The following is a 14,009-nucleotide window of genomic DNA, read 5'->3' as shown; positions in this document are numbered from 1 at the left end:
TCCCACTCAAAAGTACCATCTTGATTAATATCAGTTTTGTTTATCTTTTAGTTCTTTATTCTTTTGTAATTTTATAACTATAGATGAAATACTTTAATGGTATCCACCCACCCATTTTCCTCTCTATCCCATTCGACTCCTACAAAAGCCCTTGTTCTTCCCACGAAGTGTCTTGTATGTGTGAGTGTGTGAGTGGCCCACTGTATTTAATCAGGACCATTTGCCTTAGCATGGTGGCAGGTTAATTCCTGGAGCATGGTCAGCTTAGCTGTGTCTATACTAGTGAAGAAACTGACTCCCCATCTCCCAGCAATTACTAACCACTAAGAGTATCTCAGGAAGGGGTGGGCCCTCGTGATTGGGTTCCCCAACCACAACTGATTGTTGACAAGTATCATACAGGTAAACACAGCTACAGTGAACTCATGCCTAGAAGACAGCCTGTTCCATATCCTTCCCAATCCTCCAGCTTGTACATCTTTGCCACACTCTCTTGCATGCTGTTCCCTTGGAGGAGGTTCTATAGCTTACTTGTTCGGGGCTCAGCACTCAGCATTTTGGCCAGTTATGAGTGACAGCCTTAACCACCACACACTGCAAAGGGAAGGCTCTGTGACCAAGGCTGAGAACAGTACTAATTATAGGGATAAACATAAATATTTAGAAGGCTATTTGACAACATTTGCATTTTACAAAAACATCACCAGTAAGTTCCTGCTACAAAGGCCTTTTGACTTCTCCAGACATGTAGGGAAAGGGGAACCCTTATTCTCTGTCATTGGGAGAGTAAACTGATGTAGCCTTTATGGAGATCTGTGAGGTCTCTCAAAAAGCTAAAATAAAACTGTCTCATCAAGCTGTATCACTCTTGGACATATACCCAAAGATTGCCACAGAAATGCCAAGGCATTCATATTCATTGCTGCTCTCTTTGCTCACAAAACAGTCAGAATATTATTCAAAACTAAGGATATACTAAAAAAAATTCTATGAAAATGTCTTATTTTAAAAGCTAATTTAAAAATACTTTTTAAAGACAGAAAAAGACTGGGAACTGAAGTAGCTACTGTAGTAAGTAATTCTGCTCCAGAAACCATAGCTATTAAACAAATCCCCCCAGTGACATGTGTGGGATATCTCCCTATAAGTTGTTGTTCATAGAAGCCCTGGTGTGATGCAAAATTAATAGAGTACTGCTATTACCCTTGGTGCCCACGAGAACCAGACAGCTGGACCATACTTCTGAAGATACCACATACTTTGGATATAAGCCTTAGAGAACTCAAGCTGGAAATGAGCTGAGTGCTGAGTTTCATAATGCAAAGCAGTGCTATGCAGGTTGCTGAAGAAAGAACCGCCATCAATAGCCTTATGTAGTTATGAACTGTGTGAGAGCTACCACACCAACCCACTAAGTAAGATGTGTCCACTGTGCAACAATGGCATGGCTGTTATGAGGGTAACCAACTGCTTTTTGGATTAGAGACACACTTCACCAGAAAGAAATCATGCCTGGCATTCTAAATGTGGTAGTCCTTTTATCTTTACGGACTTAGAAGATACAGCTAATCAAGAAAAAAAGCATAAATAAGTAAATAAACAAGCCATTGTTCAAGTATTTCTTTTACTTTTTTTAATAAGCAGATTTTGAGTTTTTGAAACTATTATGAAATTAGTATATAATGACATCTTTAACATAGGATTTGTTCAAATGTCCAAAGCATCTTAAATACAAAATATGCTTTTCATTGACGTCATCCATCTGTCTTCTAATATACAGCTAGACATGTTACACATATCAATTAAACTTTTACAACAACCCTAAAAATAACTACCCTCAATTTATAGGTTAGAGAGATGAGGCTAGGAGTTTGTGTACCCAAAGTATACATGGGTAAGCCACAGTCACAATCTGACTCTAAAGTTCTTATTAGAACCACTGAGAAAATAATTCTCCTGACATTTAAATACCTGGAGGCATACAGAACCCCAGCAATATCCTCTCCAGTGATATTTGTAGACTGTAATCCTTCGTGTGTGTGTGTGTGTGTGTGTGTGTGTGTGTGTACATTTTTTGTAAAATAAGGTTTCTTATCTTTATTGCCTATAATCTAGAAGATGGATATATATGCATATACATGTGTGTATATATGTATATATACATATACATACATACATACATACATACATTTTTTAATCTGTTCATTTAGGTCTGCTATTCTGTTCTAATCAGAAATTAAATAAAATACCAACTCTTATGGACATGTGCTAAGAGTATCTATTTCTCTCCATGAGCAATAGTGACGGAATCACAACCACTTCTAAGAGCATAGAAAACAATAGGATTCTTTAGTGTGCCTGGCTTTACTTATGTTGTATCATTATAGCAAACAGACTACTCACTGCCCATTAATGTTCCTCTCCATTCCAGCCTCAGAGGCACCTCAATAATCCAAGCTTACCAGTGAAAGCTGAGCCTTTAATTACACTCTCAAACCTGAGTCTCATAGGTTCTTCCCATCTATCTGTGCCACCTTCATCTACCCAAGCCAGAGAAATGGAAGTCATGTTAGCCCTCGCCTCTGGAAAACTAGCCCTCCTGAGTCCCATCAGTTTCATCTTTATGTGTGTATGCATGTATGCACATATGTACATATTTAGGTAGGCATATAAATATATGTTACTTTGGGGAGCTGGGGTCACATATGGGGCCTTGTACATAGAAGGAAAACACTTTAACACTGAGCCACACCTTAGTCCCTTCTTCCATAAATATATCATCAATTTATCTGCTTCTTTACCTCTCCACAGCTATAATAATAAAAATCTCCTCCCCACTCTACTATCCTTTCTTAAACGGAAACCACCTCATCTTCCTTCCTGCACCCTTCTCGAATTTATTCTTCATAGAATGACATGTATCTCTACCCACCTTACCCCTGCCACTGCCACGCCCTCCCCCCTTTGTCCCTTCCCTACCTTCAGAATCTTGCAAGGGCTTTTCATTTGAAAACAAAATCCTTAACACCGTCTTCTCTCCATTCTTTTAACTCTTCTAGTATTTTTTAAATTTAATTTGTTATTTGTTGTTGCTGATAACCATTTTAGTTTTTAAATTTTGTTTTGTTTGTTTCTTCGTTTATGAAGCATGCCCCTTATATCCCAGGCTAGCCTCAAACACCTTGTGTAGGGAAGAATGACCCCAAGTACTGTGACTATGGCACCACACTCAGTCTGTGCAGTGCTGGGAATTGAACCCAGAGCTTTCTGTATTTGAGGTAAGCTCTCTACTAACTGAGAAAAACCCCTCACCCCTCCTCTAGTATTCTGATCTTTTTTTTCTAATTCAAGGGTTTTGCAAAGCCTCTCTCCCTGATAAAATAACTCAGCCTTCAAGTTAAGGTCAATTATATCCTACTTATTGGGCAATAAAGGATCTTGGTCAAAGGGGGCAGTATTTCAGTTAAACAAAGTGTAAATTATGACCCTGTTTTACTCAGCATGAGGTTTACTGATAGTTATAATATATGCTGGAAAGTTCCAGAAAATGTTCATGGAAAAGTTCTCACTGAGCACACAAAAATGATGAGTAAGATGGTAAGTATGTGAAGTCACTGATACATTGATTAGATTGATTTAATAATTTTATTACGTATACACATGTCAAAACATCATGTTATAAATCACATGTAAATAAACACATATTTTTTGGTCGATTATACCTGAATAAAGCTCAATAATAGGTTTTTTAACAGAAAGAACAATAAATAAGTCTCCCCCTCACTCACATTCAGGGAAATATTTATTTCCCAAGTCTAAATTAAACACTATTATTCTCTCACAAGATGCTGTGAGTTTGTTTGCAGTGGTTATCACAATGACTAATTATGTGAGTATTTTTTGCTTTTATTATTAGATGCTTATCTCTCTGCTAGATGCTTCCCTCATTGAAGGAAAGGACCATGTAAATTTGCCCACCTTCTGGCTAAGACAATAGCCCAATGTACTGTAGGCATTCACCTGATATGTATTCAGTTATTCACTAAATCCTCATTGTCTTCTCAAGCTAGACCTAAATGTGTTTTTAAGATAAACAAAATGAGTCTGGAGAGGTCAACTGCATCTCCTGCAAAGACAGAACTAGTATATATTTATATGCATAAACATATATTTATATGCATACCTAAATATGTGCATATGTGCATACATGCATACTAGTAGAAGAAATAGAGTTATAAACACAAATATGACTCCGAGTTTCTCTCACCACCCATATGACTAACCAGCCATCATTTCCATCACCAATGGAAATTCAAGGAACACCAACCCTGCTGGCCTGGGGAAAACAACACTCCATCAGTCACTGGTATTTTCCAGTGTGTGAAACACCTGCACCTTCCCAAACAACCAAACCTTACTTCTTGCTTTAAGGAACACGACATCATTTTTCATCGCCTGGAGACTTAACATGAGAAGTAAAAGAACTTGTCACTCTGCAGAATGGTACACATGGATGAAATAGCAGGATGAAAGAGAACTGATCTAGAGACGTCAAGTGGCTGAAATGAGCAACCGATCTGAGAAAGGCACACGACCTGCTGGGATGCAGCTGGAAGGTTCACTCAGGAGACACACCTGTGTTTAATTCCCAGAAAAGTGTCATCCATCCAGCCAACAAAAACTAAGTAGGCACAAAGCGTCTCTCCAATTACTGTGCTTAGCAATGGAGGCATTACAAATACTACCATAAACCCAAACACAAAGCAGCAAACACCCATGGCATGTTCAAGGTAATTAATGAGGAAACATAAATATTAGGTGTGTCATACTTTTCTTATGAAGAGGTTAAAAAAAATCTGGACTTATTCTGTGGCCCTACGTTTGCATTTCTGTGATAGAAAGACTAGCAAGCCAATCTGGTTTCTTTTAAACTGTTTTCCTTCATTATAGTGAAGCTCTCATACTGCCACTATCTAAATTTCTGTCTTTCTCTCTTTCATAATTATGATAACACTATTCATTTATCTTGCTTCACCTCTGGCTTCTGCCACCAATGATGGACAGCATCTGTGTTCTTTGTCCTGTGCTTTTATCTACAATAAAGACAGAACAGACCTGACCCCAGGTCTCAGCTTTGCTGAGATGACTAAAGACTGACTCCATTAAAACAGTGCTTTTTCGACCTTACTAACACTGCATCTTTAATACAGACCCTCATGTCATGTGACCCCCTCCCCCAGACATAAAATTATTTTGTTGCTACTTTATAACTGTAATTTTGCTACTGTAATAGTATGCTTCCTGATGGTCTTAAGTGACCCTTGTGAATGAGTTGTTAGAACCCCCCCCAAAAAAGACTCATGGCCCACAGATAGAGAACTCCGATAGAGGGATGCATAGCTTGCCCCAGGTCCACTGCCAATAGTGCACTCCTCATGAGCAAGCTAGGCAGTTTATCTTTGAGTTGTGTACCTGCACATTCAGAACACACATTCCAAAGCCCTCTATCCTATGTCAAATTTCAGAAAGTCTATGCCTCTCCCATTCCCAACTACTTGCCCAACATTGTAATTCACACAAAGAGCAATGGTGTACTGGTCTATGTGCCTCAAAGCTAGAGTCAACACCATCCACCAATTGGTTAAGAGAGATGCTTGATGAGAATTGAGGGTCCTTAAGGGACACCCACAACCAGAATACCTGTCACTAGAGAAACCAGAACCTTGGGGGATGAGAAGATCCCTTTAGCCTTTTAGGGATACACCATTGTGCATCACCAGGACAGGACTATCAAAGGAGAGTGGGCTCCATGCTCTCACAGGTTCTGTCTTAAAAGCACTCTGTTGCTTCTGAAATTATCAACATTTAATTGTCTTCCTGTCTAGGACAGCCCAGCCCTAATTTCCAGTCTTCCCTCTGGGTCAACAGACCTCATCCTGGGCATGTCAGAAACCTTCACCCAATATAGTACTTCCATGGGCATGGAATTCTTGTCTTCTCTAGACAGTGTTATCCTTCAAATTCCTCTGCCCACAGCACAGCAGCCGCATTGCAGCCCTGTCTTCGTGGTCCATGTTCACTCATGTCTGCAGAGTTTTGATCTGACTCTTGACAACATACAGAGAACAATCCCCTGCCATGAAACCCTGCCAGTTCTTCTGCATGTGCACAAGCCCACATGCTCACTAAACGCTTCCTTTCCAAATTGCTTTTCACCTCTAATACCCTGAAGTCATTTCTCGAAGATCATTTCAATTACAAACCCACCTGAAATGATCAGGGAGAGAGGGAGTGAAACTCGTGTGTTACCAGGATTCTTTGGGAGGATTTAATTGAAGAGCATAAAATCTTAAATAGTACAAATAATCTCAGCTAATTTCAGTCCAGGCCAGATGACAAGGCAAGTGAGCATGAATTAAAATTACCGATAAACACATTTGGAACAGATGTCGGAAAGAACTTTCTTCCAATACCCAAAGTAATAAACATGAAGCGAAACCCTCCAAAGTCGTTGGCGATGCAGAAGATACAATTAGAGCTGGTTATGTGGGAAATAAAGCTCTGAGGAGTGTGTTGAAGGTGCCAGGATGGGCCGAATGATGGGTGTGTTTTCCTGGAGTGGTCTCAAAAATGCACGGTCAAGAGTATTAGCTTTTGTTGTTGTTGTTATTGTTGTTGTTGTTCAGCCTTTGACTGAGAGTACCAGAAATCCATGGGAGATACTTCCTGCTGGGTCTACATTCAGTCCTTCATTGCCTTCTTCCAGGAAGAAGCATAGTTGCCACTCTACTGTCCACTCTGCCTCTCCACCTAGTGACCACACACTCTAAGGTGACAGGCCTGTGCTACAGCCATTACCTCATTACAGCTATAAACAATTGTTCACAGGTGGCTCTGAAGTATCAGGAAAAAAAGAGGCATCAGTGGTTAGTCAGGGCTGCTCTGAGTGCTACCCAGGTGACCAAGACCTGCAGACTCAGCAACAGCACAGAGCCCCCAGCTATGTCCATCATGTTTGATCCTATGTGTGTGTCTTCCTAAACTGTCCTGTGGTTCTTTTCCTAGCTCTGTCTTAGCTGCACCAAGATGCAGTCCATCCACTCAATCCTGTGGATTAAGCTGTCTGCTCACTTGGGTCCTTTATCTTCCTTAAAGGCAGAGGGAATGGTCTGCAGGGTTGCGATATTTGACAAACCCAGAGCAAGGTGCCCAAGCTCCTGGTCTAAATTCTACGTCAGATGATGCGCTGAACACTAGAGATCACAACACATTGTCATGCTTCACTATAAGTTCTCAGATTCAAATTCTTCAAAGACAAAAAAAAAAAATCCCTCAATGTAAAACAAAGGTCTGTATTTTTCATCTTGATTAGTCATTGGAGTGGTGGCAGACATAAAAGAAAACGAATATCACTAATTTAATTTAAAAAAGTAACGTTATACCAAATGAACAAGTTGTAACTTGGAAACGTTAAGTTACAACTCGGAAAAAAAAAATTTAATACTATCATATTTGTGGAATATCTAGAGTATATTATCCAGTGCTAAATGGCATTGTTTAAAGTCTTCAGTGTAAAAAAAAATACAAAACATCTCTTCATAATCAGAAGGTCTGTATTGTCCCCTATATTAAAGATTACATAATACATGATCATTTAAAGCAATGTTATTTGTTAAGTTGGATATTGTTGTGGTAATCACTTAAACACGGATCTGGAGAAGGAGGACAGTTCTCTCCAAAGCCCAGACTATGCCCCTTGGGTAAGGTGGTCTAACAGAGTTTTAACAAAAATAAATCTTGAAAAAATGTCAAATTCCCAAAGCACAAGAACAGTTCTGATTCAAACTTCCAAGAAATAACATCTCAGACAGCATCCCTCAGGATACAGACCTGACACTCTCAGTGAGACAGAGATGGCAAAAACATCCATTGGAAGCCCGTTTATGCACGTGTATAGAGAACACAGCCACTTGGGTTTCCATGATCAGTCACTCCAGGGTAGCAGAAGACATGTGGCCACAATTTCCACAGCACCAACTCCAGAGATAACACACTTCATCTCATCAGACCTCAAGTGTCTGTTTGGATGTCTGCAGGAAATCTCAGTCCACAAAGCAAACGAGGTAACCTTCCCATATGCAGGATAAAAGCTGATTTCATATGGTTCTGAAGAAATGGCTCAGCAGTTGAGACCACTGTCTGCTCCTGCAGAGGACCCAGATTCAATTCCAAGCACTAGATAATGGCTCACAACTGTCTATAACTCCAGTTCTAGGGAAATTAGTGCCTTATTCTGGCCTGGGCAGGCAAAGCATGTACATGGTGCACAGATATACATGCAGGCAATACTACTATACACAAAATAAATCTTTTTTATTTTATTAATTTACATAGATATTGACTAGTTTCTGCCTTTGTTTGCTCTATGTTTTGAGGATGTGAGATAAGAAAAACTGAGTTCTTTGCCTTAGACAAAGCCCCTGAAATCCATGCATTGTTTAAAAGGTACTACTAGTTCAGACCCTTCTTCATCTAAGACCCCACCCAGAAAACAGGAGCATAGGATGAAAAACAGTGAATGACACAGGGAGAAGCATGTTTCTCCCAGAACTGTGTGAGATTATCATGCCACCTCTAAATGAGCCCCTAAGGAATAAAGCAGGACTCAGAGAAACTGAGTCAGATTCACAGTGGGTGTGGTTCAGGACCACAGATGTTGAATTCATCTGGAAAGATCATTTAAGCTGTAGGGCTTTGTGGGGATGTTGTAGACCCTATCCTGATCTTCCATTTTGTAGTTACATGATGTGTCACCAGGACCAGAGACATGGGCAAGTGAGCTCCTATTCTGGGATTCTGGGCTCCTGTCCTCAAGAGGAGGATGTAATGACAGTGGGATATGCTTCAAAGGCCCTTGATCAAAAATAATCCTTTCATTTTTGGAAAATTATTAATGAATATGGCTAGCCTCTGTGCTAGTGGGGGTGGAATAAGGCAGGAGGGGATAGAAAAGAGTTAAATGTAAGATGGCCCAAGCTAAGTATTAGACAACTGGATTACTTTTCTTAACTCAAAAACATCAAAGTGCAGGCAGAAAGGACCTGGCTAATTGGGTATTTGACAATGTGAGGGGTTGGGGATAGGAACAGATTCTAAAGAGTAGCTATCATTATCTTTTTTTTTTTTTTTTGGTATGAAGAAAATTTTATTAGAGTTTAAAAGAAAAATCTCAAGAGCAGGGAAGCTATAAATCTCCACAGCTGCCCAGAGGGAAAGAATGGAGGACAGAAGAGAAAAGGTCGTGAGTGTAGCTTGTGTGAAGGACAGCAGTATGGCAGCCAGGAGCCACATAGTGGTGCAGCAAAGAAAGAAATTCAAAGTATTAGTAGGGAAAGAATGTTTAAAGCAGAGACAGTCGGATTGAAAACAAGACAAGTTACCCTTTCCAGGTTAATTCAGAAAAGTGGGCACACTTGTAAAGCCCTTGGCCGGTATCTATAAGATACTGCAATGGAGGCAGGAATTCTGGGAATGAGAAGTACCGTATGTCCACCTACCTCTTTAGCATAGCTTAAGGTGAGCTACCTTCCTCCTGTGGTTCCTTGGCCAGGTGACTGAGCTGCCCAGCTGGAATGTTAGCTCTCTGCCCAAGCCAAACATTGACCAGATTTCCCTTAATGTACCCTTACTGCTGAATAATTATCATTTTAGCTAGATTAGCTTTTAAGATTCTGAATTAATTCTAGATTCTTTTAATCCGACTAATTCTCCCTGAGTGAAAACTTCATAGAAGAAATGTTTGAACTGACATTTGAAGATAAAAGATGAAATTTAGAAAAGACGGGGATTCCAGAAAGAGGAAGTGAGACAAGTTCTGTCCCATAAATTAATTAGCAATCTAGTGTTACATAGCTGTGCAGGATAAATAAAATGTCAAGAGGGGAGCTAGAGAGATGGTTCGATGGTTAAGAGCACTGGCTATCCTTGCAAAAGACCCAAGCTCAGTTCCCATCATCCGTAGCTATAGTTTCAGTGAACCCATCTTCCCACTTCTGTAGGTAACAGGCATATTCATGGTTCACGGGCTTAGATGCCACCCAAATACTTGTACACATAAATAAAATAAATAAATCTAAAACATGTATTTTTAAAAATTAGAAATTTTAAGTCAGAAGAAGTAAAGGCACAGAGGGATTAATTTGCCATAATTTCCAAGAAAACCCCCTCCACTGCATCTTTTCTGAATGGTGACTCCAATTCTTGTGGAAGATGCAGAATTCAGAACACAAAAGAAACTCTCACCTACACAAGCATTTCCAAAGAAAACCATTATCCTCTCTCTCCAGATATTTCCTAGCAGGCCAGAGAGCATACATGGGAGAGAAGTCCTCAGCTCTACAGCTTGTCCCCGATGAAGTCTGCCCCCTGCCTCTTGCTCCTCTACATATGAACCAGGTTTGGCAAAAGCCACCCATAGTGATTCCAGTGGAAGCCTCCAGTGTGCCTGTGGGAGCTCCCAGCAGCCCTGCTGATGAAGTGTGTGAGCTCTAGACAGGCACAAGCCAAGGCAGAGACACCTATTGTAAACTGGGTGAGGACAATGAAATTCCTCTTGAGTTTCTGTGCCCTAATCAATGTTTCTGCTCTAATGAAGCCATTAATCAGAAGAGATCTGCATAAACAGAGGCCCACTTGGCACCTCAACAAATAGCTAGTGATGGATTTTGCATTAAATTATAAGACCTACCTAACACCCTTATTGGTTCCCAATAAATGCATCTCTCTGAAAATTCAACTCAATATTTAGGAATTTCTAAGATTCTCCCAGCTGCAAACAAGCTCCGTGTCATACCTTCAACAGTTCTTCCCTCTGAGAAGAGACATACCCTCGGGGGCGGGGGGGAGGGAGGTTATGACTCATAAGATTCTAGAAGTTACCTAAATTCACAAAAGCTCAAAAACTCATGAAACTTCACAGGCTTAGACAGCTCAGGAAGGGTGACCCCTTGAGCCACGCTCCTGTGAGTGTCCTGTCAGCCACGCTTCTGTAACTCACTCTAATAAGCTCACTGATTCACCAAGATAGACTTGGGTGGAATTATTTCTTCACGCTGTCTTCAATGCCCTATCGAGACTGGGCAGATGTTTGTTTTCAACCCTCCAGAAAAACTTCATAGAGAGCAGAAGTAGATGAGTCAGGGCTGATACTCAGATGGGAGAGTTATCATGTCCCCAATTCTACAGACATTTTTTTAGAGCAATAAGATTTTATATAGCAGAACTCTCTCCTGACCAACCACTGAGAGTAATCACAACTTCAGATGAGAACACATCATAATGATGTACATTTTCCATATAAATCAGAAGGTGCTGGGTATGGAGCCAGCCAATCAGCACCTGCTCCCAGGAGTTCCTAGAAATAGTTTTGAACACAGCTGTGCCTCCTCATATACCAACACCCCAGTTTCCTTTTGTGTACAAGAGCAGAGTTAAGGAGATGTAATAGAAAACTAGTCTGCTAAAGCTAAAATATTCGCTATATTTTATAAAAATATACTTACTTAAAATAATATATTTTATAGTAAGAAAAATGTTGCAAACTGTTTCTAGAATTAAAAAAGGAGGAGGAGGAAGAAGAGGAGGAGGAGAATTATATATCAAGTGACCTGAGTTAAACTATTAGACTCCAGGTCTTCCTTAACTCAGAAAGCACCAAAATTCAGTTAGGGAGACTCCATATTAGGGTGTGTTATAGAAAGTGAGGTGCTTGAAAAAGGCACAGCTATGAAATAGTGGCTATGATTTTTTTACTGGATTCGTGGGTTAAGATTTTTAATAAATTCTAGGTTCTCCTAACCCACGTAATTCTCCCTGAGTGAGAACTTCAGGAAAGAATCAATTCATGAGCTAACAGCTAAGGACATAAGAATAAATTTGGAAAAGAAAGAGGACCCAGAAAGAGAAACCAATTCCCGCCTAAGAATTAACAAGCAGACACACTTATTTGAAGTTTTGAGTCATTCTGTGTGAGAACTGGCCCGTGGATGAGGCAGGGAGGAACACTGCTCAGCCCCACTCAGTAAGAAAATGTAATAATGGTGGTAATGATTGTTATTACAGGAACTATCATTTGCTTTAATATAGGAACTACTGCTTATTGGATGTCTGTCGCACGCTGGGCCTTTGGCTCCGTGCTTATGCGTTTTCCCATTTAATCTTCACAGCAGGCTTATTTGGTGGATACTATTATTATCCTCAGTTTACAATCAAGATGATCTCAGAGAAAGGTAAATGGGGTCTACAAGTCTCTGAAATCAGGGTGGAGTGAGCAAGACAAGCTGTCTCACACCACTGCTCCTCACCAAACCTTCATGCCCACCACCAGCTCCACCCAGAAGCCACCACCACCACGCCCACCAGCCACGCCCACTCACCTCGGCAGACCTTGCAGCACTGATTCTCTGGAAGAATATGATCCTTCTCTGAGCAGTTCAAAGGAGGGCAAGCTTCTGTGATTTTTACCAAGACTCCATCCTAGAAGCCAAATACCAGGAAAGAGTTAGTTCATACGGCGAGAACATCACAGAGGCTTCTAATGTTCCTTATTATCAGTTTGCAGAGGTAACCACCCAGATGCTAAGAGCATTCTTGGGAATTCCACTGAGAAGAACAATCTTGCAAGTCAAATTGATGAGTCCAGGGAGAGAAATCAGGCTTCCTTTCTGTTTCAAAACAGCCTGGGTTTCTACAAGTACCATTTGTTTTTTAAGTCTCTTTTTTTAATGCCAAGGGATGCCCACAGGGATATACTGATAATTTCCAACAGCTGACTTCTGAGTGTGGCAGCATCCTGTGTCAGATACTGAGTTCCCTGCTGTAAAATGCAACAGCTCACGTTCTGTAGCCCATGTTATGTACAACAGGCTTCTGTGAAGCAATTTCAGCTTCCATAGGTCACAGCCTTGTCCCCAGACATCAATAGGGTGGCTTCCTAGTTCTTAGCGAACTTACAATTCGGGTGAAATGAGATATATAATTCCTAAACCAAGAACACTAATACAGTATGGAAATTCATTTTAAAATGCGCTCTGATAAAAGCAACGTAATGTGCCACAGAGAGTAGTTAACTCTGCCTAGGCAGGGAGAAATTATAAAGGGGTCCCATTGGAAGAAACTTGACTACTTGTATAAAGAAAGAGACTTTACAGGTCAAGACAGTAGACAAGCCACATGAGCATGAAAGAGTCATGAAAGAGTCAGATGAAAAATAGATTTCCCCTGGCTGTAAATAACATAACTTACAACAATGTTGTTAAATATTCAACTGTCATAAACTCTTGGCCTGACTGATCTAAGGTCCTACCGATTGGCATGAGTGATGCCTACATTTAGTTTTATGCTGAATTTTAAAAATAAGATTACTTTCTTTCAAATGGCTGAAGAGACTCTCACTTTGATAAAGTACATTTAGGTTTTTTTCTCTGCAATTCTTTGGAAGGTCTTTAAGACAGTCAAGAAGAGAAGTCTCAGTTTAGGACAAAAGTCAGTCCCAAACACAGGGGGGGTAGGAAGACAGGACAGAGCTGCACATCCCTGAGGATAGGAGAGACAGGCACTGTGTTTTATATTTCTAAGAGAGACTCACTGTTCCTCCAACCACCCCACACCCTTCTCAATTCTCTGGCTTGGCAGAAGGGACATGAATTTCTAGAGAAGAGAAGTCAGGACATCAAATGCCAAATAGAAATACAAAACACGAGATTCTTGCTTGAGTACTATTATGTTGGTAGCACAAAGCGAGCCACAGACATCAGCTACTTGCCTTCTGGTAAGCTATCTGCAACATGCCTGCTTTTCTCTTCCTTCTTGAAGTTTCCCACTCAGCCAGCCTTGTTCTTAACATTCTCTTTCATATCCACCCCCCCCCCATGCTCTTCCTAAACTCTTACTTTATTCCCAATTCCATGAGGGACTGGCCCTAAGATTCAACAACTGATTCTGTAACATTC

The 14,009-nt window shown here is 40.5% G+C and overlaps 1 protein-coding gene across 2 annotated transcripts in view; it reads right to left on the bottom strand.

Annotated features, from left to right (window-relative positions):
* The window catches only part of Nell1 (neural EGFL like 1), an 823,979-nt gene that overhangs the window by 561,289 nt on the left and 248,681 nt on the right, over window positions 1–14,009 (bottom strand). For both annotated transcript variants that reach the window (XM_034515089.2, XM_076934998.1), the window contains exon 11: window positions 12,435–12,534. In XM_034515089.2, coding sequence (XP_034370980.1) covers window positions 12,435–12,534 — 100 coding nt within the window. The remainder of the gene's footprint in view (window positions 1–12,434; window positions 12,535–14,009) is intronic.

Source organism: Arvicanthis niloticus, chromosome 1, assembly GCF_011762505.2.
Source record: "Arvicanthis niloticus isolate mArvNil1 chromosome 1, mArvNil1.pat.X, whole genome shotgun sequence".
Classification (NCBI taxonomy): domain Eukaryota; kingdom Metazoa; phylum Chordata; class Mammalia; order Rodentia; family Muridae; genus Arvicanthis; species Arvicanthis niloticus.
This window is presented reverse-complemented; position numbering and strand designations above follow the sequence as displayed.